Genomic DNA, 27,596 nt, shown 5'->3' with positions numbered 1-27,596 from the left:
TTTTCCCTTGGCATTCCCGAACCGGCTGCCTCGGGCTGTATCATTTGCAATTTTCTTTCTGCGTCGCCGGGCCGCCTGGACTCGAGTTATCCACCGAGACCTAAACCTTTCAAGGAGGCCCGCAGTAACGGATTCTCGCTTAACATCCCGATCAGCCCTGGTGTCAGCATGACGTGCGAGCCCAGCCGAAGGGAATGGGCCGGAGTTGACGGCGTCAACGTGGTGTCATGCGTCTGCTTTGTGATGTCGTCCGATGAGGTGATCGGTATTGTGTCCTCGAGTGGTTTTGGCACCGTAATCGAGTCCGTCTTATCGGTCGGCACATTAGGACCGTTCACCGGCATTCTGTGCATGTCTTCCGGTAATGCAGCTCTCGTAGCTATACCAGCTGATTCAGAGACGTCTTGAACCATCCTCATCCTACCGCCCTCGCCCTCGTTCGTCGTTGCAGTGACGTAGGCAGGAGGTATATACACCACTTGACTCCATTTGACTTCGAAAGGTACTCTATCGATCGCCATAGCGGGAAGCATAAATTGAGCACGTCGTCAGCTAGGCGGACCAGGAAGACGGGTCGACCCTGCCAGACTTACCCCTTATCATTGGTAACAACCGCTACCTCCCTCATTGCGTCCACGCTCAAAAGATAACTCCCCCACGTACCCGTGCCCAACCTTAAGCTGACAGGAGTGCCATACGGCACCGAGGTCAAGCGCCGCAACATGCCCCGGTGCGCTTCGAGTCGCTTCTGTTCGGCCAGAGCCGGGTTGTGAGACGGACAGAGGATATGCGCATGCACGATAGTCAATCGAGAGAACTTCCGGGCGGCGTTGTTTGTCGTCGTGGTAGGTCCTGGTCCTGCCTCGCCGGTAAGCGCTTCCTGCGACGACGTAGGCACGCCATCTTGAATGACCTCTGGCTGGACGACCCATTCGTCCACCTCCATCTCTTTGAACTCGACGTTGGGGTCCTTGATCGCACACGTTACGTGATAGGCCTTGACGCACTTGCCCTTTGTGCATTGGACCTTGGATCCGTACTTTTGCCGGTTGGGATCATCGGCACAGCTGGCGCATTTCTGTAGACGTGAATGTAGAGGTCGTCAGCTACGATGCTCAAGCCGAAACGCTAGACACGACGCAATCTAACCAAATTCCATCGCTCTCGACCGATCTTGTCGATACCCATCACCCGACGCACACTCCGTCTCGTAACCTCGTCCCATACATCGGCGATCCACAGCTCGGGAGTCGACCGAACACAGGTGAGATGAGCGTATTCATGACGCCTGCGTGGTGGCGGCCGATCGACCGGCTGCACGACCGGAGGAGCCTCCGTTGCCGCAACGCTCGAATTGTGCGGTGATGACTCGGCGGACTGATCGACCCCGGTGACCACGACAGGTATGACAGGCTCAGCAATCGCCTCGACGACTGGCTTGGGCTCCCGATAGACAGGCAGCAGAGACGTCGTCGACTGATCAGGGCAGAGTAAACACGGATAAACCGGTTTGGCCGGCTTTGGCGGTGGCTTGAACTCGACCACCGCTTTGATCCGGATCTTGGGTACCCTGGGCTTATTCGGGTCCTTGCGTGACCGCTTCACCCGAGGCTTGTGCTCTTGCCTTCGTTGTTCTGCCTTGATACGTCTTTCCTCCCTAGCCTGAGCTGCAGCTTCCCGTAGGGCCGACTCTTCCAGCACGGCGTCGACGTCAATATGAACACTGCCGGGAGAGAGGTTCCGTATCAATTCTAGTCATCGACGAAAGTCCATGCTCATCATGAACTTACTTTTCGCTCTCACATCGACAGATCTTGGCCCTCCTACCCATCTCGATCCAGTCGTCCAGCGCGAAATTAATGCTCTCGGCGCAATTGAAGCCCATATTGAACCCGGCGTGATACCCTCGTGGAAAGGTGATCACAAACTCGCCCTGCTTCTGTACCATGATATTTGGTCGGCTACCTTGTCCACCCAGATTGTAAGGCGAGACGGCAAACGACTTGTGTCGCAGGAACTGATCACACTTGCGAGCGTCCGAGGGAAAGTAGCCTAGAATAATTCTTGAAGTCAGCTCGAGGGTACAGCGGATGAATACGAGGAACTGAACTCACCCGCCATGTGTCGCTCGAACGCGTCTGCCTTTTTCTGAGGGATGGCATACCAGAATTTGGGCGCGCCAAAGTGTATGTAGTTGATCGAATAGAGATCCATCTATTCGATTCAGCCAGGATCAGTTTCACGTCACCTGCATTCAACGCTTAGCCTCGACTCACATCCTCCACATGCCAGGCGAACGCGGCTGCCCACATCCCCCAGTAAAGATACGGTGTATTGACGCCTGGCAACTTTCTCTTCAAATTCAGCCGGTTCAAGAGGTTGGGCAAGTGCGCGACGTTCCAACTCGTCGTCTCGTCCGTGAACAACGACCCCTTCATGTCCGCTCCGTACCAACAAGCTTCACCCAAACCTAGTTCTCGCCAAAACTTGCGTTCCAGATTGCGACAGCCTTCTTCGGTATAGTCTTCCTCCTTGGTCTCGTTGGGTAACCAGTCGGTATGAGGGTTGAACGTGTCGTACCAAGGGTCGGTAGCCTCGGTCTTGGTCTCGGCTGCGGTACTAGGTGCGGACGAGGCTGCCCTGTCAGATGCCGCAGCTGTAGGTGTCGCCTTGTCGCCCACTTCATCCAGCTCCATCGCCATCGTCATAGCCCCGTCTTCCTGCTTGACCGCCTCGGCCTCATCGACCCCGGGTTCGGAAGGTGCCGGCGTGGATCCCGATCCCGATCCCGAACCCGCAACCTTTCTCCGCTTGTTCGTCCTCGTCGACGGTCCCGCCGGGTTACCTCTCTTTCTAAGCTCGGCATCTTTCGGTCCGGGGTAACTGTACGATCAGATCCAGAATATCAGTCTTCTCTTCTTGATGAATGCTATTCCTGCTCCTCTGCGCCCCAGCGCTACCTAGACCGCAAGACTCACTGAAAGGGCGCCGTCCTCCCCTTTTCCCACCAATCTCTCACGGTCAACCCTTTCTTCTTTTCGATCGTGCTCTGCCTAAACAGTCCTGACCGCCCGAGCATGTTTTGTTGAATAGGGTTCTTGATACGCAGGTTGGACATGGTCGATGTAGGTATTGGGGGGAGGTTAGAGGTCCTACGGTTAATCGTCGTTATGTAGATGTCAGTCTCATTGTGGCCTGTAAAGAGACGTAGCCAAAGCTGGCGATGAAAAATAAATGCAAGACTAGTACACTCACCATTCCTCTGGAGGAACGACCTTTATGATTCCACTCCGATGTCCCCACGGAGCGACCCTCTCCATGTACCCTTCGAAATCCCTAAACTCGTCCATCGCCGGCCTGAAAATCGGAATCCCACGAGAGGCATAAGGGTCGTCTTCGGGAGTTAACCAGCGGGAACCAGGGGCAGCAGGGATCTCTTGGGTGTGTTCGTGTTGGTAGCTATGGATATTTGAAGATCGAGGCGGAGCGAGTGGGAGTGAGAATTTGATGGGGGTTGGAGTGAGTTGTTACGTAGTGTGTAGTAGAGGATCAATGAATCAGCGAGAGCATAAGTCGCTCTCAGCAACCGAAAGACTCACAAAGAAGCTGGCTGGGGGATCGGCGGTGCGTTCTCCTCAGGCTCTTCATCCTCCTCCTCATCTCCTGACAATTCCGACCCGTCCGTTTCATACTCGATCTCGACCTCCCCATCTTCGTTGATAGGCGACTTGGGATCGGACTCTGATCCGCCGGTAGATCCTCGACTCAAGCTCGGAGTCGGCGAGCCTAGAGTCGAGGTGAAGGTATGGTTTGTAGGTAACATGTCGGCTGTGTCTGTATTTATGTTTGCGGTTGGTATCGGTATCGAGGGTAGGGAATCCATGCCCGGCGGGGGGAATGGATGAACCGCTTGCATGCCTCCGACCTCTTCTTCCTTCAGGTGAGTTCAAGAATGTTTCGAGCTTTGCACCTGAGCGAGCTTGTGTGTCCTACAGTTGTCAATGTTCGCTACACTATTGACAAAGGGTTGAACCCTCGCCGGGGTCGAAAGCCGAAAAAGTGGAGGCGAGAGTGTGGTGATCGACCGGGGAAGAAGGTTGATGCGTGTGTTCCGAGTGAGTTGACGATTATTGTCGATCTGTCAATCGACGAGTAGATCGAGGCAAGAGGTACCGGATTTCTGACTGAATATGCTGTAGATCTGGACAGGACCGTATAGACCTCGTAACTTTGGAGAGCGATTCATGAAAGGAAGTGATCAGATCTCGTTCGGACGATCACACCAGCGGCGGCAGCGGCCTCTATCGCACGGAAGCAAAAAACGGACAATCCCCCCCCCCACCAATTCCACCAACGCGCCTCTGCGCTTGCTAGACATCATCGTTGTTGATACGCTTGTTGACTGTAAGTATGCTCTCGGTCTATTCAGGTCATGTGATATATATCGGCGGAGCCATGAAGAGTCCCACAAGGCGGAATGAGGACGACTCCTCGTGGTGAAGCCTTCGTTCTCGGTTCTACCTTCAGTTTTCGCTGAGCATCATGCTCTTTGGCGCTGAGACGCCGTACGGACTTGCGTCTGGGACTATTGATGCCTCGCTACATCTGATCACGAATACCTTAGGTTAAGTTCCTCCTTACGCTCGTCTCATGTTCTGGAGGTACTTTGGTCGATTCGCTCAATATCTGCCGCTGATGTTCCTAGAAAACCAGCTGATCATGTAAATGACAGTGCCCCCTAGCCGAACGTTTCAAGCTGGTAAATGAGGAGTCTTTCGGACCCCTGCAAGGAGCAACTTGTCGATCACGCTTGAACAATAATGGCAGCAGTTCGCAGGGAAGGGGTACTGGACTACGAGCAAATCGGCAAGTCTTCTCAGGAACCGATCAGGTTGGAATCGTCGTCAACGGTGCGGTATCAAAATGTATTTCATATCTATCAAAGACCGATCACACCACATCTGCGTACGCGTCCTGCGTCTAGGCCTTGTCGGCAAACATCTTCTTGATGGCCTCGGTCGAGAACGACTTGGGCCTCTCCAAGGGCATACCGAGAGCTCGGTCCCAGATGAGCTGAGCGGTCACACCGAGAGCTCGCGAGACACCGAAGAGGACGGTGTAGTAGTTTTGCTGGGAGAATCCGTAGGCGTTCAACAAGACTCCGGAATGCGAGTCGACGTTGGGCCAGGGGTTCTTGGCCTTTCCAGCCTTCAACAAGACGTTGGGCGCAATCTTGTAGACCTGAGCGACGAGCTTGAAGAGCTTGTCATCCGGAATGTGCTTGAGCGCAAACTCCCTCTGCGAAGTGTATCGGGGGTCGGTCTTTCGCAAGACGGCGTGACCGTATCCGGGAATGACACCGGTCTTCAAGGTCTCCCAACAGTACTCCTCAACCTGGGCGTCGGTGGCGTCCTCTCCGATCTGGGACTGCATCTTCTGGATCCACCTCAAGACCTCCTGGTTGGCAAGACCGTGCAGGGGACCGGCGAGACTGAGAGGTTGGCGGCGGGATTAGCGGCCGGGTCGACGGATTTCCTTTAATAAGCGCCTACTTACCCGTTCAAAGCGGCGGCGTAAGAAAGGAAGGGGTCCGACAAGGCGGAACCGACCAAGTGACCGGTGTGGGCCTAGCAACAGCGTCCGCCCTTATGAGCCTTCCGCGAATCGCTTCCTACCCGACGCCACTCAAAAGAGGCTCACCGAAACGTTTCCACCCTCGTGATCCGAGTGCAAGGTCATGTACAACCTCATCAACTCGACGAACGAGGCGTTGTCACCGTATCCGAGCATGGTAGCAAAGTTGGCGGACCAGTCCTTGGAAGGGTCGATGGCGGCGACCTTGCCGTTACCGTAGACGTTCTGGTAGATCCTGGCGGCGACGACGGGGAGCTTGGCGAGGAGGTCCATAGAGTCCTCGTACTGCGGGGTGCAAGGCGACTCTTGGGGTGAGTTGTGCGCTACACCTTGTATCGTTGCGTCTCAGACTCACGGTGGTCTTCCAGTAGTCCCTCTTGTGGGTACCCTCGGCGTAAGCCTTGGCGAAGGCCGAGTCGTGGTTGAGCTACAGACACGCGAACGTAACTTCTATCAGCCAAACAGGCCCCCTCTAAATCTCCTTCGAGCTCTAGCAGACGGCCGACTCACAGCAGTGACAGCCAACGAGAACTGACTCATCGGGTGCAAAGTGTTGGGGCACCTGTCGATCAACTCCTCGACAAACTTGGGCAGGGTGGCCCTGGCGGCCCACTCGGCGGACAATCCCTTAACCTGTTCCTGAGTGGGGACCTCTCCGGTGACCAACAACCAGAACAAGGCCTCGGGGAGGGGCTCGGAGCCACCTTCAGCGGTGGGGAGAGCGGCCTGGCACTCGGGAATGGTCATTCCTCGGAATCGAATACCCTCTTCAGAGTCGAGGACGGATCCTTCCCAGATCATTCCCTGTCAGGAGAGTCGAGGCTGAGCATCAATGGTTACGAGTTGCAGACGGTAGCTGAGTGATGCCCACCTTGATTCCTCGCATACCACCGTAACTACATCATCGATCAAATCGCCAAGATCGATCATCGTGAAGAGAAGGAAACACGTCATCAGCATCTCTTTGTGAACAGTAGCAGAATCAATAGCAACGAGAGAGACACCATAACTCACGCCTGGTCGACGGTGACCTCGCCGAAAGACTTGTGTCCATGAGCAGCCCTGACGGCCTTGACCTATTGTTCATCCAGGCAAAAAAAACATTAACGTCTAGTCAGCTACGTCTGCAATCTCTATGTTGACAATGCATGCCAGGAGACGCGGGAGACGATCGCACTGACGTTCTCGATCTCCTTGGGGATGAGCTCGGCGAGACGCTCTTTGAGGCTCTGAGCCTTGGCGGCGGTAGCGTAACCCCTGGAGGCGACCGAGGTCTACGGGATGTCCAGACCAGCATATAGCATCCAGAGAAAGATCAGGGTCGAGATCGTAGTTGACGTTCCAACCGCATCATGAAACAGCAAGGAGTAGAGGATACGAAGTGCGAAAGAATAATCGTCAGCTCATCCAGTACTCGAAATCTCGCTCGTTCGTCATCCGTTCTTCGCAAACTGACCTGAGTTCGGAGAGCGGTCCTGACGGCGAACATTTTTGCAAGGTATAAGTAGTATATGCCCCTTTTTTGTGGTTGTAGATCAGGTCGCAGGACTTGACTTTTGTGAGCTTTTGCTTTACGTTTGTGTGTGTGTTATCTTTTGGGGGACGTGGGCATGAGCGGGGACTTGGAGTGGATGGGTATGGAATTGTTTTTCTCGCGCGCTCGCTCGCATCCAACCGGCCGCTCGAAGCCCGGGCGCGGACGGAGAATGCGGGAGATTGCCGAGAGCGCGAGAGCAGATGATCAGCCAGTACAAGTTGGCACCGCGGATAGTTGCATCATCGTATGCCGTGATCCATGCCGTCATTTCTGAAAAGCAGTAGATGTTCGTTCAACTGTAAACAAACCCCCAGGAAGTCGCAAGTGCATGTCGCAAAGAAATGGTCCTTCTTGATCAGAGTCTCCATGCGAAATGCGAACATCCAACAATCAATAATCAAACAGAGGAGGCAACTGAGGAAACGACAAGTAGACAATTGCGGCAAGATAGACCGCCCCGGCACTTGCAGTCGGAATCAGCAAGCAAGACGGATCTAAACGCACCGAGTTGGAACATCGGGTCGTACAACTTATGATGGTCCTTTGAGGTCGAAACAGCAACAAAAAAATACCTTACAACTCAACAAAGCTTCGACACCACACTCGTTTAATTTCTAGAGCTGTCTCGGTCGAGATCAGACAGCCTATCGAGCTATCGGCCACGTCTTACGGTCCAGATCACAGCAAGAGCTAGGGAAAGGAACCAAAGATATCGTGAGAAGGGGAACAGAGCGAAATGATGGATTCCAACGCTATTCAGGTCGCAGGCAAGTCAGATTTCCACTTGAATACCTCTTTTCGTACAGCCGTTTTCTTAGCTAAACATTTTGACCCTCCCCCGGCCCTTTTCGTGCTACTACCTCTGCGGATAACTTCACGCCTCTGCAGTCCGCGTCAGGCCTTTGACGACCTTTGAAGCTGCCCGGATCCCTGAAGAGACCGGCGATGCATTCTTCATGGGCGACGGTGGTCTAGCAGGCGGGAATACCAATAGCACGCCTTCGAAGTTGTTGAACGTGCCTGGAGGAAGTGGGATGTACGGGAACGTAGGGGGAATGTGGAGAGAGGTCGTTGGTGAGCCATTGAATCTCGATTCAAACCCTATTGCGCTTCAGTCACAGCCAAGCTCACAACTGGGTACATATACGATGGCTTTTCCAGACGTGGTCGATCACAGGACTCTGATTTTCGATAAACCCGACCCGAACCCTACTCGATCGTTTCTTTCCGGTGGTAAACAACCGCCTGGAGCGAAACGGTACCGCGATCAGAGGTAAGTCTTGCTCGCTAAAGCGACTTCCGAAGGACAGATGAGAAGGCTGACCTGTACTATACCTTGGACAATGCAGGTATGCGTTTGACAGGGTCTTCGCGAAGGAAACTACTCAGGACGAGGTGTTCGATAAAACGGCCAAACCGTTGTTACCCGGTCTATTTGATGGCTTCAACGCGACCGTCTTTGCATACGGAGTAGGCGTCATCACATTGTTTATGCCAGGGATCGACCGGTGACAAGAGCTGACAAGACACTTCTCGCGGCAGGCAACCGGGTGTGGAAAGACGCACACAGTCAGCGGGACGAAAGAGGACCCCGGTCTTATCCACAAGACGATGCAGGAACTGTTCAGACAGATCGACGAGAGCGAGGCGGAGTGGGATACCAAGGTCACCGTCTCTTTCCTCGAGATCTACAACGAATTGATTAGAGACTTGCTCTCGGACGACTACCCTTCCTGTCCTCGAGGTGGGCTGAGTTTGCGGGAAGACGAGAAGAACCGGGTCAAGGTGGCTGGGCTGGCAGAAAAGGTGCCCAGATCGGCGGACGACGTGCTGGAACACGTCCTGTTGGGAAACTCTAGGCGGACTTGTTCGCCGACGCATGCCAACGCCGAGAGTTCTCGATCACATGCGGTGCTCCAGGTGAACATCAGCAGGAGGCCTAAGGGAGGGGACGAGGTCGACATGGCCGCGGGCACAGTGACGACTGCGATCAGCTCGGCGACCCTGTCCATCATCGATTTGGCCGGGAGTGAGCGAGCGAGCGCGACACAAAACATGGGAAACAGAATGAAGGAAGGAGCCAATATCAACAAGTCTCTACTCGCCCTCGGGAACTGTATCAATGCGCTCTGCATGCCGCCCTCGAGGGGAGGCGGACAACATATCCCATATAGGGATAGCAAACTCACGCGGCTTCTCAAGTTTTCGCTCGGTGGAAACTGTCGGACGGTCATGATCGTCTGCGTGTCTCCCTGTTCGGTGCACCTCGAAGACACGGGCAATACCCTCAAGTACGCCAATCGGGCCAAGAACATTGTCACCAAGGTCTCGCGCAATGTCAACGGGGTCGAGAGGAATATCACCCAGTATCTCAAGGCGATCGAGGAGAAGAACGCGACGATCGCCATGCTTCAAGCGCAGTTGAACGAAAAGACGAGCGAGAGATCGGTCGCCGAGCAGAGAAAGGCGGATCAGGCGAGGAAAGAGGCAGAAAAGGTCATGAGCGAGATGAAGAGCAAGACGGCGTCTTACCTCCCGCCCATGATCGCGGGAGCGTCGTGTCGAGCGATGTGGGACGCAGCCGAGTTGAGGATCGAGGTGCTCAAGAAACGATTGGCCGATATCAATTCGATGGAGCGTGGAGCGGGACCGGCCGAGTTGGAGGAGAAGTCGGTACTGGAGAAACTGATCGGACGCGAGGAACAGACGTATGGCAAGAATAACGAGGTGCAGACCAAGTTGCGAGACGCTTCGACGCAATCGAGCTTTATGGACATGCTCTTGCGTAGCATGCAGGAGAAAAAGTTTGACAAGCTGGAAGAATCTGACGTTGTCAATATCAGGTTGGAGGCGTCCTTGCAAAAGGCCGAAAGTAGCAAGGCTCAGCTGGAAGAGCGGGAAAAGGCGTACCGAGCGAGCATCAAGATGCAGGCAGAAGCGATGGCTATACTCTTTGGAGCGTTTGTCCGGCACTCAACGAAGGTGAAGAGCAGCGCGCTGGACGTAAGGGAATCGCCTGCGGTTGCCGAATTGCTCGACGAATTCGCTAGGGAAGCCGATGCTATCACAGCCAGCCTGTTGGGTATGAAAGCCGCACCGATGATGAGCCCGGCTAGACAGACCTCACCGGCGTATCGAGAAAAGCTGTTCCTCCCGCCCTCTTTGCCGACAGCTAGTCTTCCGGTCGCCAGTCTGGGACAACCCTCTCGTCCGAACAAGCGTATGTCGCTCGCGCCTATGCCTGGCTCGGCCGTCAAACCTTCCCCTTCCATGCGACGTATTATGGGACCATCGGCTGCTCGAATAGCATCGCCTGTGCGGGCATTCTTTTCGCCCCGCAAGCGGTCCAAGCCTCCTACCAGTTCGTTCATGAAGCCCAAGAGCTTGGGAACGGAGAAGAAAAAAGTCGTATGGCGGGACGAAGCCGGCGACGGAACCATCAATGATGTCCGACATGATTCGGGCATGCAAGGTCTAGGTTCGAGCGAGGACGATACGCCACCTGCTACACCTACTCCAGCCGTAGAGACAGAAGAAACGGCCTGGATAGACGACAGCGAGGATCAGTTGAGCGGAGACGTATCAATGCCTAGCTTGGTGTTCAAGACCAACATCAGCGCTAAGCCCGTCGCCAAAGAAGTCCCTGCCATCCCCGAATGGAAGAAGAACAGGCTCGCGAACCGTACCGCGCTAAGCCAGTTGATGGCAGTATCCGAAGACAGCAGTTTCGACTCTTTCCCCGAGCCCAAACTCGCCTCAAAGAACGCTCGTCTTACCGCGATGGGCGGACCTATTCGTCCAGGTCGTGCATCTCTGGCTCCCCTGCGTCCTGCCGAACCGCTGCAATCGTCGTCGGCTGCCAACTCAAGACCCACGTCGGCCTCCTCCAGGCGAACTTCGCTCGCGGGATCGGCGGGACCGACAAAGCCTAAACCATTCAGCTTTGCCGTTGGTAATGAATCAATGTCTACCTTGACCCGTCCCACAGCCACCAGCGCAGCACGAACGGCTAACGCTAGCGCCGGCTTGAATTACCCGGGATCCTCCATGGGTCCACCTTCCAGGCGACTCTCATCGGCAGGACCTATAAGGACGGAGAAGAAGAGGAGCCGTACTTCGCTGTTGCCCGTTCTCGAAGATGGCGATGCGTCGATCGGTGCAAGCCATAGTAAGATGCTCTTCAGCGGACTCCTCTCGCCAAGCAAGAAAAGTTCTCCCCGCAAAGCTTCGCGTCGACTATCCATCAAACCGCCTATCCCTTCGCAACTAGCCACCTCTGCCTATGTACGACCCGCCAACCAGGTTCCAACGACGTCCAACTCGCCCACGGTCGCGCCTCCCACACTCCGAGCGGCAATGCCGACATTATCCAGTCAAAGCAAGGCGATGCCAGCTTCTCTGCGCAGGCTGCCGTCGATGGCGTCCATGTCCGGGAACGACAGCGATCGTGATTCGGCTAGGAGTGCGACGGGAGCGCCGGTTAGTGGGTTGGCGATGAGGCCGCTGGTCCATATGAAACTATAGAGACAGCCTCGCTACGAGAGTATTGAGTTCGAGATCATTTACGCCTGCAAGTTACCATCGACGATATATCACGTGTTGTTGTTACGAACCAAGTCTACTTTTGTATTTATATAATGACCGATATCATAGCGCTGGTGGGATATATATGTACGCTACAATTTCGGCCGTCCTCGTTGTCCTTGTCTATAATGTTTTGCTTGTTCGCCCTGCTGTCTAGCAGACCCCGCTGAGGTCTATGCCGTGCTCTCCACCCTGATTGACCGCAACACCCTTTTCGGTAACGACGCAGCTGATGAGCTTGTTTGGTGTAACGTCGAAGCTAGGGTTGTAGACTTTCTGCCATTCCTCGGATCCCGAACCGATACCATCGGGAGTGATCTGGACGATCACCTGAGAGCCGGTCAAGGGGTCCAGACCTCGTGCCTGAGTCGCCTCGACAGCAGGCCGCTGCTCGATGTGGATCCTGTTGCGAATGCTTGGTCAGCTTTGCCAACAGGTCAAGATCTACCTGTTTGAGAAACTCACTCTTTTCCGGTCGCCTTGGTGAGGTCGAGTGTGGTGACGGGAGCGATGACCATGAAATCGATCCCATGCATCTTGGCAAGGGAAGCGGCCTGATACGTCCCGATCTGCTCGGAAAAAGCTGGACATTAGTCGGCAATTCACAGCCGCATCTCAGATCGTATTCTACAATTTGACTTGCCTTATTGGCGGTGTCACCGTTCTTGACGATCCTGTCCGCTCCGACAATTACAGCGTCGACGTCCTCGTGCTGGAAAAGCGATCCAACCATGGTGTCGCAGATCATGCAACTCGGGATCTGCAATGTGGACAGCTCGAGCGAGGTCAATCGAGAGCCTTGGTGGTAAGGGGTTGATTGCGTGTAGTAGGCTCGGTCAAGGTGACCAGTTTCGTGTAGAGCGGTGATGACACCTAGAGCGGTTCCGTACCCCTGAAAGCAGTCGATGTTGCGTCAGTCACACCTAACCGTGCACCTGACAAGCCAATCAGAGACACACCGAAGTTGCCAAGCTTCCCGTATTGCACACGGTCATGACCTTCAACTTGTCCTTGCCCTTCTCCCTCTTGATCTTTTCTACCAACCATTCAGCCCCGATCCTGCTCATCTCCTTGCACCGCTCCAAGTCTTCCTTTTCGATGTTCTGACATGTCTTGACGACCCCTTCCGCCAACGCCTTCGCCTGCTCCTGAGAAGATCCCTCCGCGGAAGTCGCCGACGATTTGACAGTCTTTCGGATCCTGTCCATCCCTTCTTGCAGATTGACGGCGGTTGGACGGGACGACTCGAGGTAGTCGAGGACGGGCAAGAGCCAGTTCTTCAGGGTTTCAGGAGAATTGAGAGCTGGGACATGGTAGGCTGAAGCGTGAGCCGAGGTGGTCGCAGGGTCCGTAGAGGCATCCAGAGGGTTCAGGAGACGTCGAGTGAGGACGAGAGAGACCGTCAGAGCGGCAAGCGAGGCGATCGCCGGTGCTCCACGGATCTAGAGTCATAGGTAGAACATTGGCCATCAGCCACACCAGCCGATGTTCACCCCGCCAATTCTCGACTTGCCCTCATCTGCTTGATGCTATCAAAGGCATCCTCGATTGTATGAACCGGGTCCCACTGTATAACATGGCTGCAATGCCGTAGTCAAGATCAGCGATGCTGCTGTGAAGCAGACTTGATTGCGATCAGCGATACCTACGGCAAGAGCAACTGATTGATGACCAGCACGCTATCGTCCGTGACTTTGAGCGAGGACATCATCTTTGGTGGCACGGCTGGCGCCGATTTGCTCGCAGGAGTGAGATCGACCATTATGAGGATCTATACTTGGCTCTTTATGGTCGTGAGGTGGGACGGTTGGTGGTGGGGAGGTTGCATGGAATTAGAGAAATGAACCAAGAATTTCCCCAGTCCCCCCGACTTCTGAACTTGCAACTTTGGTGCGCGCCTAAAACGAAAACAAAGACCGTACCCCCGAACCTGCATCGATCAACTTCTACCTACTTAGTCTTATTTGATCACCCATACCATCCTCGACCATCTATTACCATTCATACATCGGTATCGTACACGCCAGTCTTCGACAAAGCTCTCAGAATGGCCACCTACCAAGCTACCGCTTCGGCGCCCGTCAACATTGCCTGTATCAAGTCGGTACCTCCCTCTTTTGCGAATCACAGATGTAACACATTCATTCTTTCCTGTACTGATGAGCCGGTCACATTTCACTCTGCAACCTATCAGATACTGGGGCAAGCGTAACACCAAGCTGATCCTCCCTACCAACTCTTCCCTCTCGGTCACCCTCGACCAGGATCACCTCCGATCGACAACCTCTTCCCGAGCCGACGCTTCATTCGAAAAAGATCGACTCTGGTTGAACGGCAAGGAGGAAGAGATCGAGCGAGATGGAAGGTTGTGGGTTTGCATCGATGCGTTGAGGAAGTGGAGGCAGGAGATGGAACAGGCGGATTCTGGCTTGGACAAGGTAGGTCCGCTTTAATGTATAGGTTGGCATACCATCAGGAGACAGTATAGCTGATCGTCTTGATGTACCTGCACGACAGATCTCGGCCTACCACGTCCACTTCGCCTCGCATAACAACTTTCCCACCGCGGCCGGTCTCGCCTCGTCCGCTTCCGGTCTAGCCGCCCTCGTCGCCTCACTCTCTCACCTCTACTCCCTCCCTCAGACTCCTTCTCAACTCTCCCTCGTTGCCCGTCAAGGTTCCGGATCCGCCTGTCGGTCCCTCTTTGGAGGGTACGTCGCTTGGCGTATGGGAGAGAAAGAGGACGGCTCGGACTCTTTGGCCGAAGAGGTCGCTTCTAGGGAACATTGGCCGGAGATGCACGCTTTGATCTGTGTAGTCAGCGACGCGAAGAAGGGAACCTCCTCGACTTCGGGGATGCAAAGGACGGTGCAGACCTCGCCATTGTTGCAGCACCGGATCAAAGAGGTCGTCCCCGGTCGGATGGACGACATCTCCAAGGCGATCAGAGAGAAAGATTTCGAATCGTTCGCCAAGATCACGATGAGGGATTCCAACTCGTTCCACGCCGTCTGCCTTGACACGGAACCTCCCATCTTTTACCTGAACGACGTCTCGCGTAGCGTCATTGCGGTCGTCGAGGAGCTCAACAGGGCCGCAGGGAAGCCCATCGCCGCGTACACTTTCGACGCCGGTCCAAACGCTGTCATCTACACGTTGGAGGAGAACATGCCCAAGGTGTTGAACCTGATCAACAGGTTCTTCCCGCAAGAGGCTTCGTTCGCCAACCCGTTCAAGATGGACTGGCAGTCGGCCCAGGTCCCGGAAGGGTTCAACACCAAGGTTGTCCCTGAGGGTGGATGGGAAAAGGGAGCCGTCAAGAGCTTGATTCATACCAGGGTCGGAGATGGACCTCGAAAGTTGGACGATGGCGAGAGCTTGTTGAATGAGGATGGGATGCCTAAGACCCTCAACTAGGGTCGGAAAGATGGGTCGCGAGCGTATAAACATTAGGGTAGAGGGACGTCTTCAATATGCATATTTCCATTATAAGGCGATGTCCGGATGTGACCACGAATGCGATTCTACCATACTGCCTGCTCGTTTCCCACCGATACTGATCGATGCTTGTTGCTTTCCCCTTTTTCCCATCACTTGTCGCTCGACCTCTTTCCCTGTTTGCTATCCCCTTCCTCCTCATCGCTGTCCCACTTGAACACGTCCTCTGTCTGCGCGTTGACCTGCATTGCACTCGCTCGACGTTTCCCCTTGTCCGGCCGTCCCGAGCCCGCACTCGATCCCGTCGTGTTCAACGCTTCGTCAATTGACAGACCGTCATCCAGTGACCCCCGGTAACCAGGCTTTGTGGGTACTGCAGGAGCTGTCGAGGCCCATTGGTCCGTCGTCGATCGAGCGGTCGGTTTTGAAGATGAGGAGGAGAGAGGGAGCGAGTGGTAGGTGTTTGTACGCAGATGGGCGGCGTACGAGTAGATGACCACGATGAAGTAGATCTGCGCGACACATCGTGGAAGTTAGAATCGATATCCCCCGCTTGCCGATAACTTCACTTCAAGACCGGCTGCAGGCTCACCTTGAGCAGCCATGCAAGTATCAGGACGAAAGCGGTGAACCCCTTTTCCTGCTCCCACAATCCATGCGCAATCTCTGCCGTGTTCGACGGTCTCTCGGCCGGGATCTCGTGTCGAGAGATGGCCAGGTCCACAAGATCCTTTTGCGCTTGAGAGTTGAAACTCCTCGCTCCATCGTGAGGGATCTCGTACCACTGATGTCGGGCAAACCGGAGAGCATAGATCGTCTGGATGATGTGGTCGAGAGCGTAGAGGTGGGCGAGTTTGAGGCACTTGTGCGTGGATTCCTTTGAGGCAGCACGATATCAGCTCCGAGTCTCACCAACATCTTGGACTGGACAATCCTCGACTCACATCTGCCACTGCTCGTAAGCCCCAGACGACCACATAGAGCGTCACCGAAGAATAAATGTAAAAGCTCATTTGGGAGATGCTCCCTCCCGTGAATGCAGATATCAGGCCATAGACACCGGCGACCTTGTTGAGAGCGCCAAAGAGGAGGATGATCTTGGCACCTGCAAGTCGTAGAGTCGAAAGCTGGTAAGTCATTGTAAGCTAGTTGGGTTACAGCGTAGATATCGACCCCCCTCACCGGACTTGATATCTAGCAGTCCGCAAAACGAGTTGACGAGGGCCGGTGGCTGGAAGCCTCGAAATGTTGGCATTCTGGTGGTATCGCAGGACCGCTTCGCACGTCGTCTAAATCAAGTCTATCCCGAGGATTCACCGTTGTTTATTGAGGGGGATTGTTTACGAGATACTGACAGTAGATACAGCGAGGTCGTCTTCGTAGATGCATGATATGCAGACTTCTTCTTCTTCTTAGTCACCGCTCCCCGGCTCCGGCTCCCCGGCGGCACGCGCTTCGATCGTCGTCGCAAGGGCGGGGGGGCGATACCAGAACAGTTCAACGCAGACCCTGCGCGAATACCCTACGACGCTCGAAGCGCTCTGATATACTGGATCACCTGTATGTACTTGTCGAAGAAGCGTTCAGTCCTACCTGAACAGTCAAACACGGTGCGGCAACAGCCTGAATTTCCCCTGATCGCACCATTCTGGCGCGACACGCCGCGACTCATGAAAGGGGGAGCCTACCTTTGTTTAGCGTGGGCATAGCGTGATTGAATACTCCAAGGCTAGATCTTGACTATATAGGAGCAGCAAGGAAGCTTGCCGTGTAGAATCTCCTTCTTCTCGAATTGTCGAAACAGCCGATCAGACAACTCGAACCTTCTCGCAATGTTGTTTGCCAAGCAAGAATCGGGCCCCCTAAGCGGGGACGCCATTCAGCAGAGGCCCGACACTGCAAAGCAGACCACTGCTACCAAACAATTTGGCCACCAGTCAAGTCTACCAGACATCCTCTATCCCTTGTCATTTGTTGGTCCTCTTCCACCACCTTGGATTTCACCAAGGCTGTTCTTCTCTCACCCATGGATCCTCTACACTATTGGCCTGATTGCGGTTATGATTGCAAGCGCTTGCTTTCCAATGTTCACATTTGTCATTGGACGTTGGATGAATGGGATCACAGACATGAGCAAGAGCCCACAGGAAAGAGAACAAGTGGGGACTGATGCTGCGATCTGGATGCTGGGCCCCTTGTTTGCTGCTTTCTTTGGAAGCTTTGTCTGGTTCCTATGTTGTGAGTTCCTCATTAGCTGTTTGTGGTACCAGCAATATTATCAAGCTGAATATACTTTGCTCATCAGATGGCAAGGCTTCAGAACAGTTGGCAACAGCAATGCGTTTAGAATACGTGTCATCAATCCTATCACAGGATACTGCCTATTTCGATACCCATGGATGTGGTGAAATCACCACTCGTGCAGACAAGGATATCAATACAATCAACAATGGGTATGGAGAACAGCTTGGCTGGACAATGCACCTTGTGTGCTTCTTGATCACGGTGAGACACATCATGCAGACTATAACATCATGTTTGGCTGATTCAATGCAAATTGCTGGCAGAACTTGGTGGTTGCCTTTGTATCCTTACCAAAGCTTGCCGTAGTGCTTTCCCCATTTTTCATATGGCTGCTAGTGCTGTTTACATCTGTGGAACTGGTCGTCAAGAAGCAAGAGGTCAGAGCTGAAGATGCATCTGGCCGTGCCAACACCTTTCTGGAACAATGCTTCTCAGGCATCAGAGTGGTCCACACCTTTGCCATGTCCAAGCCTCTGAGACAATATTGGAACAACTCTCTTCTTGGAGATATTGAAGCACTGCAGACTCGTTCAATATTTGTGCGGGCCATCAAGATTGGATGGTGCCATTTTGCGCTATGCACAATTCTTGGTGTTGGATACTACTATGGTTCATCTCTCATGGATAATGGGGCTCAAGTTGGCTCTATATTCAATGTAAGTGAGCTTTTAGAGTTTCTCATCTGGCAATGCTGATCAACTTTTACACCCACAGACCATCATCTGTTTCACTGCCATGCACTTTATCATCAACAGCCGTCTTACTGCAATCTCTGGGTTCAGCAGTGCTGTGGCCTGTGTCAAAGTCTTGCGGCATCACATCGAAAGGCAGCCATACATAGACATCCGTGATGAATCTGGCATCAAGTTGGCGCCATTCTCTGCTCAGTGCGGATACACTCCCACTGTGATGTTCAACAATGTCACATTTGCGTATCCATCAAGGCCGGACATCAAAGCACTTGATGATGTATCATTCAGTGCAGAAGCTGGGCAATTAACAGCTATTGTTGGCCCTTCAGGAGCGGGAAAATCATCAATTGCTGGACTGCTTGTTCGCCAATATGATCCCTCCACTGCAAATCTACCCCATCCATATGACTTCATGGCTACCGGTGAAAGGAAAGATTTTAGCAATCAACTCGACAATGTACAAACCATCAATAAAACTGAAAAAGGACTCAACAAAAACACTTCCACACAACTGGTCACTGGTACTGAGCCTGTACAAGGTGGTGGTACTATAATATTAGCTGGAATCGATTTACGTGAATACAATCTCCGTTCACTTCGATCCCAGATCAGTGTGGTACATCAAGAACCACAACTCTTGTCTGGAAGTGTGTTTGAGAACATAGCATCAGGCTTAGCTGGTACCCCTCTTAGACATCGGAAAGACTTGGATAGCAGTGATCAGGAGAAGGTCTCTTTTACTCGCCAGCTGTGTATTGAGGCGCTCAAGAAAGCTGAGGCTTGGGAATTCGTGCAAGACCTGCCACAAGGAATGGATACCCAAATAACTGGTGGCCGCACAGGTATACTATCAGGGGGACAACAGCAGCGTCTAGCAATAGCAAGAGCTCTCATTGGTAAACCAGCTGTTCTGATATTGGATGAAGCAACTAGCGCCTTATCTAGCGATGTGGAACTCAAAATCCGGAACAACCTTGAACTTGAACAGCAGCAGAGGGGTTTGACTGTCATCTCCATTGCTCACAGACTGCAATTTGCTCAGCTGGCTCAAAAAATAGTAGTCATGCAGCAAGGGCGCATTGTTGACACTGGCACATACTCTGAGCTATTATCTGCCGATCGGCCAGACCAAACTTTTGCGCAGCTTGTGAATATGGGAGCCTTGAAGAAGGATCAAACCATAGACCCAGTGCCAAACAAGGGCAGCAAAGTTAGCCACAAGTCAGCGACCAACAATATTACCAATGGTTCTTTGGGATCTTATGTGTCACACGGAAAGCAGGACAGCAGCAGCTGTGACTACAGGAAAAGAAGACAAGAGACTGCATGTTATAGCGGTCACGTGACGCGTCGGACACGCCGTACGCGACTCCCGTATGCGACTCCCGTCGGGGGTACTTTTCGGTGTTGTTGTTTGGATGTAGAACTAGTACCTCGGTAATAGCTCTACATCCGTTATTACATCTAGATGTCTACCCATACCTTGCCTCATTCCTGCGTCCCGTCAGCCTGTCCAGGGGGACCCCCATCGGGGGCCGCTCCCGGGCCTTACAGAATAACGGATCATCAAAGGACCCCGAATGGGGGAGCACGAGGAGGTAGCCGGATCCCCTTGCAGCTGGGTGCAAGCGGAGTACCCAACGGTCCAGATAGCCATCTGACGTTGGTAGGAGTGTTCTACCCGGAAGGAGTGCCGGTCCAAGCACTCATGTTGTTGGATTCGGGAGCGACCGGGATGTTCATGGATCGGACATTCGCGTCGCTACATGGATTCGACGTAACGGACCTCGAGACGCCGCGGGTAGTGACGGTGATCGATGGTCGGGAGATCCAGGGAGGGAGGATCACCCAGAAGGCTCGTACGCTGGTACGTACGGGAGTGCACCTGGAACTGACCGAGTTCCACCTCACCGATTTGAGTGGGTACCCGGTGGTACTAGGTATCCCTTGGCTGCGGAGACACAACCCGCATATCCAATGGGACTCCAACGCGGTGACGTTCGGGGATGTCTGCATCAGCACGGGATGCCTCAAGAGGCCCGAGACGGTGTATGCTCCGGACGAAGTAGAAGTGGAGACACGAGGGATCGACCCGTTCAAGAAGATGAAGGGGTCGATCACGGAGGATTTGGTCGTCGCGCAGATGCAGATGACCCGGGAGGACGACGAGCGGGCGAGGCGCCCGGACCTGTGGGATTGGGACGTCAAACCCACGGACTCGTTCCAGGACGATCTGGATCCTCCTGAGTATATGGAGAAGCTGAGGGACATGGTACCGGAGAAGTATCATGAACATCTTGGAGCGTTCTCCAAGACGAAGGCAGATACACTGCCCCCGACGCGATCGATCGACCATGCGATCGAACTCAAGCCCGGTACGTCGCCGACGTACCAGAAGCTCTATAACCACTCCCAGCGGGAGAGTGAGGAGCTAAAGAAGTGGTTGAAGGAGAATCTGGAGAAGGGGTTCATCAGGCCGTCGAAGTCGCCCTGCTCGAGCCCGGTACTGTTTGTACCGAAGAAAGGCGGCGAGATGCGTATGTGCATCGACTACCGTCGCCTTAACGACATTACAGTGAAGGATAGGACGCCCCTACCCCTCATCTCAGAGACGCTAGACAGGTTGAAGGGCGCGAAGGTCTACACGAAGATGGACCTCCGAGGCGCGTACAACCTGCTACGCGTAAAAGAAGAAGACATTTGGAAGACCGCGTTTACTACACGTTTCGGTCTGTTCGAATGCTTGGTCATGCCGTTCGGCTTGACCAATGCCCCCGCTACCTTTCAGCGGTGGATGAACGAGGTCTTTCAGGACCTTTTGGATGTGTGCGTCGTCGTTTACCTCGACGACATACTTATTTACTCCTCCGACCAGGAGACCCACGATGGTCAGGTCAAGGAGGTCATGAAGAGGCTGCAGGCGAATGGCCTGTATGCGAAAGCGGAGAAGTGTGAGTTCGATACGGTGGCTACCGAATTCTTGGGGTACGATATTGCCCCGACGGGGGTTAGTATGAACCCCTCTAAGGTCAAGTCCGTTTTGGACTGGGCCCCCCCGAAGAACATTCGGGGACTGCAGTCCTTCTTAGGATTTGCAAACTATTATCGGAGGTTCATCCAGAACTACTCCAAGAAGATTCAGGGAATGACGGCCCTGACGAAGAAAGGGGTGAAGTACTCCTGGACGGCAGCCGCTGACGCTGCGTTCCGGGAATTGAAGGAGTCCTTCACCCAGGCGCCTATATTGGCGCACTACAACGAGGAGCGCCAAGTGGTGCTCGAGACCGACGCTTCCTCTGGAGCGATCGGCGCGGTGATGTCCCAGGTAGGGGACGATGGGAAGCTCCACCCGGTAGCGTTCATGTCAAAGAGTCTGACGCCCGCCGAGAGGAACTACGATGTGCACGACAGGGAACTGTTGGCCATCGTCTATTGCAGTCGGATATGGCGACATTATCTCGACAACAAGTACCCCGTTCGGATTCTCACGGATCACAAGAACCTGGAGTATTTCAAGAGGGACAAGGTATTGTCCCAACGGCAGGCGCGATGGTCGCAGCTGTTGAACCAGATCTCCTACACCCTGGAGTACAAGCCGGGAACGGAGAACGGGAAGGCCGACGCGTTGAGTCGTCGGGAAGAGTTGATGGAGGAGACAGAACCGAAGCGAGCGGAGACTCTGCTCCGGCCTGTCGAAGACGCACCCCCTGAAGGGTGTAGTCCGGTTGAACGACCGCCTTTGCGGTTGAATGGCACCATCCCCGCACTGGGCGATTGGATGGTGAAAGCGCTGATACCGGCGGCGCAGGACGACCCGGTGGCGAAAGAGCTCGTAGCGCAGCTCAAGGCGGGGACCTTGGCGAATGAGCGATACAGCTTGAGCCCCACTGGGGTTCTCCTGTACAACGGGTTGGTGTATGTTCCTAACGCGGGGAACATCAAGGTAGAGCTGATGAAGCGCCTACATGACGGGAAGGCCGCCGGCCATTGGGGGCGGGACAAGACCGTGGAGCTAACCAGTAGGGACTTCTACTGGCCTGGGATGGCGAAGTGGATCGGGGAGTACGTCGCTAGCTGCAGCATATGTCAGCGCAACCGGCGACCCCGAATGAAGCCTGTCGGCGAACTAGCGCCGCTGCCGGTACCGGCGGGACCATACGAATCGATCACTTGGGATCACATCACGGACCTGCCCGAGTCTATGGGGTCCAATTCGATCCTGGTGATCGTCGATCGGTTCAGCAAGCGAGCGCACTTCGTCGCTTGTCGAAAGGATAACGACGCCACATTCTTGGCGCGGTTATTCCTTGACCGATGGGTGTGTTTGCATGGGTTCCCGAAGCAGATCATTTCGGATCGAGGTACGTTGTTCACCTCGCGCTTCTGGAAAGATCTGTGCCGCATGGCGAACGTGGAGAATAGTTACTCCACGGCGTTCCACCCGGAGACGGACGGACAGACCGAGCGAAGTAACTCCACCTTGGAGCAGTACTTGCGGTCGTACGTCAACTTCCTCCAGGACGATTGGGCGGAGTTACTCTCCATGGCGGAGTTCGCGTACAACAACGCGAAGCACTCTGCCATCGGGATGTCGCCATTCATGGCGTCCGAGGGAAGGGAACATACCTTCTCCCTGCCAGTGCCCGGCACTAGGGAAGAGGCGGCGGAATCGGCGGGAGAGTACCGAGACCGACTCGACGGGATCTACAAGTCGGTGAAGGAGGCGCTGGAACAGGCGCGGAAAGACATGGCGAAGTACGCAAATCGGAAGCGTACCGCCGTCCCTGACGAGGGTTACAACGTAGGGGACCTGGTAATGTTATCTACCAAGAACTTGACGTCGGTGCGCCCCAGCCAGAAGCTCTCGATGAAGACGCTGGGGCCCTTCCGAATCACGGAAGTCATCAGCCAGAGCAAGATGGCGAGGAGGCTGGAACTCCCCGCGCAGTTACGCCGGGTGCATCCCGTCTTCCACGTGTCGTTGCTCATCCCCTATCGGGCCAACGAGCTGGAAGGAAGAGAGATGGTTGAACCGCCTACCCCCGAAGTCCTCGACAACGGTGACTTGGGGTATGTCGTGTCCGAGATCGTACACTCGAAAGCGTTGCGATCCGGGAGGTCCGGGAAGAAGACCCAGTACCTAGTGCGATTCGAAGGGTACGGGGATGAATCGAACGAGTGGGTTAGCCCCGCCGAATTCGATCACGACGACAAGGTCGTCGCAGCGTTTCACAAGCGCTACCCTCATCTACCGCAGCCTGGTCGACAAGAGTACGCCGACGCTTGATGCGTTCGGAGACCGCATCTAGGGGGGGGATCCTGTTATAGCGGTCACGTGACGCGTCGGACACGCCGTACGCGACTCCCGTATGCGACTCCCGTCGGGGGTACTTTTCGGTGTTGTTGTTTGGATGTAGAACTAGTACCTCTGTAATAGCTCTACATCCGTTATTACATCTAGATGTCTACCCATACCTTGCCTCATTCCTGCGTCCCGTCAGCCTGTCCAGGGGGACCCCCATCGGGGGCCGCTCCCGGGCCTTACACTGCAAGCAAGAGTTCGATAGGGCTACTCCACCATGTCTCTGCCAGGAGATTCCCATTCTTGGTGATGATACTTCTTGTTCTGCTGCACGCTTGCACCACTGTTGTGTTCCAATGGCAGGTGGGACAGGCAAATGCGAATCTCAGCGGCGCTCCCAACTCTTTGAGTAAAGGAGCTCGTGCATCGGTCTGGACTGCCTTTGCTTTCTGGTGGTTTGGGGTCACATATGGACAAGAGAGTTTTGCTGGGGTTGCACAGAAGGGAGCGGAAAGGCAATTGATTTCTGCCAGTGTAGAATCACTGCTTCAACAAGAAATCTCATACTACGACCAGGAAATCTTATCAGCAGGAATGCTTACTGCTAGCCTAGCCAAACATACAACTAGTATTGCAGAAACCTCAACTATTAGCTTAACTCGAGTAAGTAAATTGAAGCAGGGCTGGCACTTTGATCATGGTCAGACTGACCCACAAACTACATCACAGGTTGGAGGGGTGGCGCTAGCCACAATTGGAACTCTGCTAATGAGCATGGTTCTTTCAGCCAAGTTTGGTGCCATGGTGTTCCCCTTTATTCTGATTGCAGGAGCAGCAGGTTGGCTACAAGTCAGGGCACTCCAACATGTAGAGAAGCTACATCAAGCTTCCCAAGATGCCGCATCAACAATCATTAATGAAGCGGTAGATGCAATTGCAACCATAGCAATACTTGGCCAGGAGAGAGAAACTGTCCATGCTATCAGCATGTGCAAATCAGATGCAAAACACCTGCGCATGTGGCAGAATACCAATCATGCAGCTCAAGCTGTTGGAGAATGTATTGCCTTTGCTGTTGGAGCTTTGCTACATTGGTCAGTCATCTATTACAAGACACAAGACTTCAGCTTATGATTTGTAATTTGAGAAGGTGGGGAGCACGTCTATACGTCAGAGGTGATATTGTGAGTGGAGACAATGAGTTTCAAGGATTGATGCACTCCGCTGATGTATTGGCAAGTTGTAGTCACCAGTTGCCCTCTTTGCAGTCTATGAAGGTGCATTTGGAGTCATTTTTGTGATTTCACCGTCAGTAACCATATCGTGTTTGCTGCTGGACAAGCAAGTAACTTGCAACCTAAAGCTGACCGCATGCATCTCTACAGAGTTTTGCACTACTTGAATGCAGTCACCAGAGCTCTTCATGGCTGGACAATTCTGAAGAGCTATCTTCAGAGAGAACCTCAGTATGCCCAGAAGGACCTCTCACAGAAGCAGAGTGCTTCAGTGCATGAAGCGATGCACGGTGATATTGTCTAGTAAGTTGGCCATTGAGAATGGTAGTGCTACTATAATCTAACATTATGCTCAGTGAGATTATATCAATGGAATATCCAACCCGCAAAACTCATCTTGCACTTGATGGACTCAATCTGCGCTTGCGAGGAGGCCAAGTCAATGCAATTACTGGGACAAGTGGAGGTGGAAAGAGCAGTGAGTTGGCTTGGTCTTTCTTCACTCCTCCTAGTATCATGCTAACGATCTTCCTACAGCAATACTTGCACTGTTACAGCGCTTCTATGATCCTACTGAAGGGTGTCTGACATTTGGTGGTCTTGATTCTCAGGCAATTCCTCTAGGATTACTTCAATCACATCTTGCTATTGTCTCGCAAAACTCTGTTTTGTTTGAAGGTGATATAAGGTTCAATCTCAGCGTAGGTACTGTTATCCCAGCATTGTGTGTTTGGGTCACTAAACTATATTGATTGGCAGTTGGGCGCCAAAGATTCAGAAGAAGTTCTGCAGGCTGAACTTGAGCATGTTTGCCGGCAGGCCTGGTAAGTCTGCTCGCACCGTCTATAGTCACTATCACATCCTATTTGACTGATGCATTGTCTGAATCTGTAGTATTTTGGACTTCATACAGAGTTTGCCAGATGGGTTTGCAACAGACATTGGCTTGAAAGGTACTCGACTGTCTGGCGGACAGCGTCAAGTAAGTCTCTCAGAAGGTTGTCTCTTCATATGTTGTTCCTGCTCTTTATATGCTGTAACTGATCTATTAACACACACAGCGATTGTGCATTGCAAGAGCACTTCTACGGAATCCAAGTGTTCTTTTGCTGGATGGTGAGCAATCATTTTTATCAACAGCAAGGCACATTGCTCATACTATTATTGCAACCTCACGGTTGCTAGAGGCCACATCGTCTCTTGATGCCGCCAATGAAGCTGAAGTTGAGCGAGCCCTGCAGAATGCGTCTAAAGGCCGGTAAGCTGCATGTCAAATGTCAGAAAGACAACTGCTAATAGCATTTATTCCGCAGCACTGTGGTTGTGGTCGCACACAAGCTACAATCGATTCGAAATGCCGATCATATCTTTGTCATTGCAGAGGGGAAGCTGGTGGAACAAGGGACACATGATGATCTGGTAGAGAAACAAGCACTTTACTATGACTTGATCAAAAGTCAGCTATGAGAGCGATGGGGGACATCGGGAAGGCCGGGAGGTGTTGAGCTGCTTTAGAGAAGTGCAAAAAAAGGCTGTCACAGCCATCTGCGGCATGCCTATACGAGCTGAATTGTTGAGGATATCTGTAGCATAATTTCATAGAATCGATACAAGCACATATGAGACAAGCGAAACAAAAAGACGTTCTCGACCAGTATCCCGCTCGACGAACCGGGCGTCGTACACGGGAGCGACGTGAAACCTGAACGGAGTCTGGGTTCAGATCTAGGCGGGAGCGACCTTGTCCTTGACGGCGGTCTCGATCGGGTGTGTCCTTCGGTAACTACAAGGAGAACAAGTCGGGTCACAAGAGTTCAGTCCATGAAATTCAGTATACTCGGAAATTTCCGGAAGTTTCTCGTTGTCATTGCTGTAGAAGCAGAAGAGGTGTAGAGAAGAAAGACCTGAAGGACTTACTCCCAGATTCTGTAGAGCTGTCCAACACCGGTAGCGCCGACAAAGAAGTTGACCTAAGACCACCCGGAAAGTAACCCATGATCAGCGTTCTGGCCAAGCCAAACTGGAGCCCTAGTCAATCCCCGCTCCCGCCACCGAGAGCCTCCTCATCCCACAACCAGAATCAAACCCCAATACGAGACTCGGTACTCACAGCAGCCAAACTATAGTTGACCGGCGTGATGACCAACGAATACCTGACCCAGATGAAACCGGTAGCTGCCAACGCCAAGTTCTGGGGTGCCGAGAGCTTGTCGGCGGGTCGAGAGAGGTCTTTGAGACCAGCGGCTACCAGAGCCCATTTGGCTGTAGGTATGTATGCGAAATAAAGATGGGATGGGGGGCCAGTTCAGGTAGAAGCATATACGGAGGTAAGACAACGGGCGGACGTACCGAGAGGAGCCCAGAAGAAGATGGTCCTGATTCACGCAGCATCCCGGGAGGTGAACGTCAATAGCTGCTTCTCTAAATTCAATACGATATCCGGAGGCGGGAACATACTTGGGCCCTATACAGCCGCAAATCCAAAGACGTTTTAGCTAAGAATGTCGGGATGGTGGTGAGAGAAGCGGAGCCCGACTTACCGGCAGGGTGGTTCATGAACGCTATCCAATACCGAAGTTGACATAAGGCATCCGATTAGGTGTATATTACGTCCAAGTGGATTAAGACAGTTTGTATCGCATTTCCGAGGTAGATTGAAGCAGAAGATCAGCGCTCTTATCCACATATCGCGGAAACGGCTCGACCTACAGGCAAACTTGCTCGATACCCGAGCGCCGGCGGCGGAAGAAGCAGGACCAGACATTGTGGCGAAGTGGTGTTTATCTGTTATACTATTATACCTTGATAGAAGAGACTGATGGAATTGGATGAAAACTGGCACGCCAAGTTAGTAGAATTAGTAGTGAAAT

At 53.3% G+C, this 27,596-nt stretch overlaps 9 protein-coding genes across 9 annotated transcripts; 4 read left to right on the top strand and 5 right to left on the bottom strand.

The window, feature by feature from the left end:
* Positions 1–86: 86 nt before the first annotated feature.
* HD553DRAFT_341866 (JmjC domain, hydroxylase-domain-containing protein) lies at positions 87–3,823 on the bottom strand (the record flags this gene model as incomplete). The annotated part of the gene is made up of 9 exons (XM_046182681.1): positions 87–507; positions 594–1,078; positions 1,150–1,723; positions 1,791–2,052; positions 2,115–2,214; positions 2,277–2,883; positions 2,979–3,152; positions 3,256–3,459; positions 3,600–3,823. 9 exons carry the CDS (start codon positions 3,821–3,823, stop codon positions 87–89), a joined length of 3,051 nt encoding a protein of 1,016 aa, XP_046036842.1.
* Positions 3,824–4,911: 1,088 nt separating this feature from the next.
* On the bottom strand, positions 4,912–7,220 carry HD553DRAFT_310852 (citrate synthase). Its single transcript, XM_046179886.1, has 9 exons — positions 7,091–7,220; positions 6,816–6,908; positions 6,649–6,710; positions 6,506–6,530; positions 6,145–6,438; positions 5,990–6,061; positions 5,701–5,919; positions 5,557–5,627; positions 4,912–5,491 (listed from the first exon to the last, which is right to left on the bottom strand). The coding sequence occupies exons 1-9, from the start codon at positions 7,121–7,123 to the stop codon at positions 4,981–4,983; spliced, it is 1,380 nt and encodes a 459-aa protein (XP_046036841.1). The 5' UTR covers positions 7,124–7,220; the 3' UTR covers positions 4,912–4,980.
* A 297-nt stretch (positions 7,221–7,517) lies between these two features.
* Positions 7,518–11,828, top strand: HD553DRAFT_349861 (P-loop containing nucleoside triphosphate hydrolase protein). The gene is made up of 5 exons (XM_046183489.1): positions 7,518–7,938; positions 8,060–8,245; positions 8,333–8,444; positions 8,521–8,641; positions 8,714–11,828. The coding sequence occupies exons 1-5, from the start codon at positions 7,908–7,910 to the stop codon at positions 11,693–11,695; spliced, it is 3,432 nt and encodes a 1,143-aa protein (XP_046036840.1). The 5' UTR covers positions 7,518–7,907; the 3' UTR covers positions 11,696–11,828.
* HD553DRAFT_310846 (uncharacterized protein) lies at positions 11,829–13,571 on the bottom strand. The gene is made up of 6 exons (XM_046179885.1): positions 13,405–13,571; positions 13,269–13,335; positions 12,715–13,197; positions 12,399–12,647; positions 12,221–12,324; positions 11,829–12,158 (listed from the first exon to the last, which is right to left on the bottom strand). The coding sequence occupies exons 1-6, from the start codon at positions 13,515–13,517 to the stop codon at positions 11,909–11,911; spliced, it is 1,266 nt and encodes a 421-aa protein (XP_046036839.1). The 5' UTR covers positions 13,518–13,571; the 3' UTR covers positions 11,829–11,908.
* Positions 13,572–13,726: 155 nt separating this feature from the next.
* On the top strand, positions 13,727–15,253 carry HD553DRAFT_349859 (GHMP kinase). Its single transcript, XM_046183488.1, has 3 exons — positions 13,727–13,855; positions 13,950–14,193; positions 14,273–15,253. The coding sequence occupies exons 1-3, from the start codon at positions 13,803–13,805 to the stop codon at positions 15,170–15,172; spliced, it is 1,197 nt and encodes a 398-aa protein (XP_046036838.1). The 5' UTR covers positions 13,727–13,802; the 3' UTR covers positions 15,173–15,253.
* HD553DRAFT_310841 (Inositolphosphorylceramide synthase subunit Kei1-domain-containing protein) lies at positions 15,254–16,541 on the bottom strand. Its single transcript, XM_046179884.1, has 4 exons — positions 16,376–16,541; positions 16,138–16,298; positions 15,786–16,070; positions 15,254–15,705 (listed from the first exon to the last, which is right to left on the bottom strand). The coding sequence occupies exons 1-4, from the start codon at positions 16,446–16,448 to the stop codon at positions 15,346–15,348; spliced, it is 879 nt and encodes a 292-aa protein (XP_046036837.1). The 5' UTR covers positions 16,449–16,541; the 3' UTR covers positions 15,254–15,345.
* A 583-nt stretch (positions 16,542–17,124) lies between these two features.
* On the top strand, positions 17,125–19,306 carry HD553DRAFT_262524 (P-loop containing nucleoside triphosphate hydrolase protein; the record flags this gene model as incomplete). Its single annotated transcript, XM_046177429.1, has 4 exons — positions 17,125–17,431; positions 17,499–17,698; positions 17,761–18,153; positions 18,212–19,306. Coding segments are annotated over 4 exons (1,995 nt in total), but the record flags the coding sequence as incomplete, so codon positions are not given.
* Positions 19,307–23,800: 4,494 nt separating this feature from the next.
* Positions 23,801–26,193, top strand: HD553DRAFT_271884 (P-loop containing nucleoside triphosphate hydrolase protein; the record flags this gene model as incomplete). The annotated part of the gene is made up of 12 exons (XM_046177732.1): positions 23,801–24,158; positions 24,228–24,585; positions 24,642–24,675; positions 24,738–24,799; positions 24,877–25,024; positions 25,087–25,204; positions 25,264–25,452; positions 25,511–25,550; positions 25,621–25,708; positions 25,788–25,842; positions 25,912–25,984; positions 26,040–26,193. The coding sequence occupies 12 exons, from the start codon at positions 23,801–23,803 to the stop codon at positions 26,191–26,193; spliced, it is 1,677 nt and encodes a 558-aa protein (XP_046036835.1).
* HD553DRAFT_310835 (putative mitochondrion protein) lies at positions 26,014–27,552 on the bottom strand. Its single transcript, XM_046179883.1, has 7 exons — positions 27,436–27,552; positions 27,267–27,287; positions 27,184–27,190; positions 27,076–27,101; positions 26,837–26,988; positions 26,644–26,696; positions 26,014–26,509 (listed from the first exon to the last, which is right to left on the bottom strand). Exons 1-7 carry the CDS (start codon positions 27,488–27,490, stop codon positions 26,452–26,454), a joined length of 372 nt encoding a protein of 123 aa, XP_046036834.1. The 5' UTR covers positions 27,491–27,552; the 3' UTR covers positions 26,014–26,451.
* Between the last annotated feature and the right edge of the window lie 44 nt (positions 27,553–27,596).

The sequence above is a fragment of the Filobasidium floriforme genome, assembly GCF_021052385.1.
Source record: "Filobasidium floriforme strain CBS 6241 chromosome Unknown HD553scaffold_10, whole genome shotgun sequence".
Lineage (NCBI taxonomy): Eukaryota > Fungi > Basidiomycota > Tremellomycetes > Filobasidiales > Filobasidiaceae > Filobasidium > Filobasidium floriforme.
This window is presented reverse-complemented; position numbering and strand designations above follow the sequence as displayed.

Coding starts and splice junctions, on each gene's coding strand:
- HD553DRAFT_349859 (XM_046183488.1), top strand. CDS start 13,803: ATGGCCACCTACCAAGCTACCGCTTCGGCGCCCGTCAACATTGCCTGT. Junction 13,856..13,949: donor GTCAACATTGCCTGTATCAA/GTCGGTACCTCC, acceptor GCAACCTATCAG/ATACTGGGGCAAGCGTAACA. Junction 14,194..14,272: donor CGGATTCTGGCTTGGACAAG/GTAGGTCCGCTT, acceptor CCTGCACGACAG/ATCTCGGCCTACCACGTCCA.
- HD553DRAFT_310841 (XM_046179884.1), bottom strand. CDS start 16,448: ATGCCAACATTTCGAGGCTTCCAGCCACCGGCCCTCGTCAACTCGTTT. Junction 16,299..16,375: donor ACTGCTAGATATCAAGTCCG/GTGAGGGGGGTC, acceptor TACGACTTGCAG/GTGCCAAGATCATCCTCCTC. Junction 16,071..16,137: donor GCTTACGAGCAGTGGCAGAT/GTGAGTCGAGGA, acceptor GCTGCCTCAAAG/GAATCCACGCACAAGTGCCT.
- HD553DRAFT_310852 (XM_046179886.1), bottom strand. CDS start 7,123: ATGTTCGCCGTCAGGACCGCTCTCCGAACTCAG. Junction 6,909..7,090: donor GGACCGCTCTCCGAACTCAG/GTCAGTTTGCGA, acceptor GACATCCCGTAG/ACCTCGGTCGCCTCCAGGGG. Junction 5,628..5,700: donor ACGAGGGTGGAAACGTTTCG/GTGAGCCTCTTT, acceptor CGCTGTTGCTAG/GCCCACACCGGTCACTTGGT.
- HD553DRAFT_349861 (XM_046183489.1), top strand. CDS start 7,908: ATGATGGATTCCAACGCTATTCAGGTCGCAG. Junction 8,246..8,332: donor AATGTGGAGAGAGGTCGTTG/GTGAGCCATTGA, acceptor TGGCTTTTCCAG/ACGTGGTCGATCACAGGACT. Junction 8,642..8,713: donor CGACCGTCTTTGCATACGGA/GTAGGCGTCATC, acceptor TTCTCGCGGCAG/GCAACCGGGTGTGGAAAGAC.
- HD553DRAFT_310846 (XM_046179885.1), bottom strand. CDS start 13,517: ATGGTCGATCTCACTCCTGCGAGCAAATCGGCGCCAGCCGTGCCACCA. Junction 13,198..13,268: donor ATAGCATCAAGCAGATGAGG/GCAAGTCGAGAA, acceptor CTATGACTCTAG/ATCCGTGGAGCACCGGCGAT. Junction 12,648..12,714: donor CGGGAAGCTTGGCAACTTCG/GTGTGTCTCTGA, acceptor GACTGCTTTCAG/GGGTACGGAACCGCTCTAGG.
- HD553DRAFT_310835 (XM_046179883.1), bottom strand. CDS start 27,490: ATGTCTGGTCCTGCTTCTTCCGCCGCCGGCGCTCGGGTATCGAGCAAG. Junction 27,288..27,435: donor GGTATCGAGCAAGTTTGCCT/GTAGGTCGAGCC, acceptor GGTATTGGATAG/CGTTCATGAACCACCCTGCC. Junction 26,510..26,643: donor CAGCTCTACAGAATCTGGGA/GTAAGTCCTTCA, acceptor TTCTCCTTGTAG/TTACCGAAGGACACACCCGA.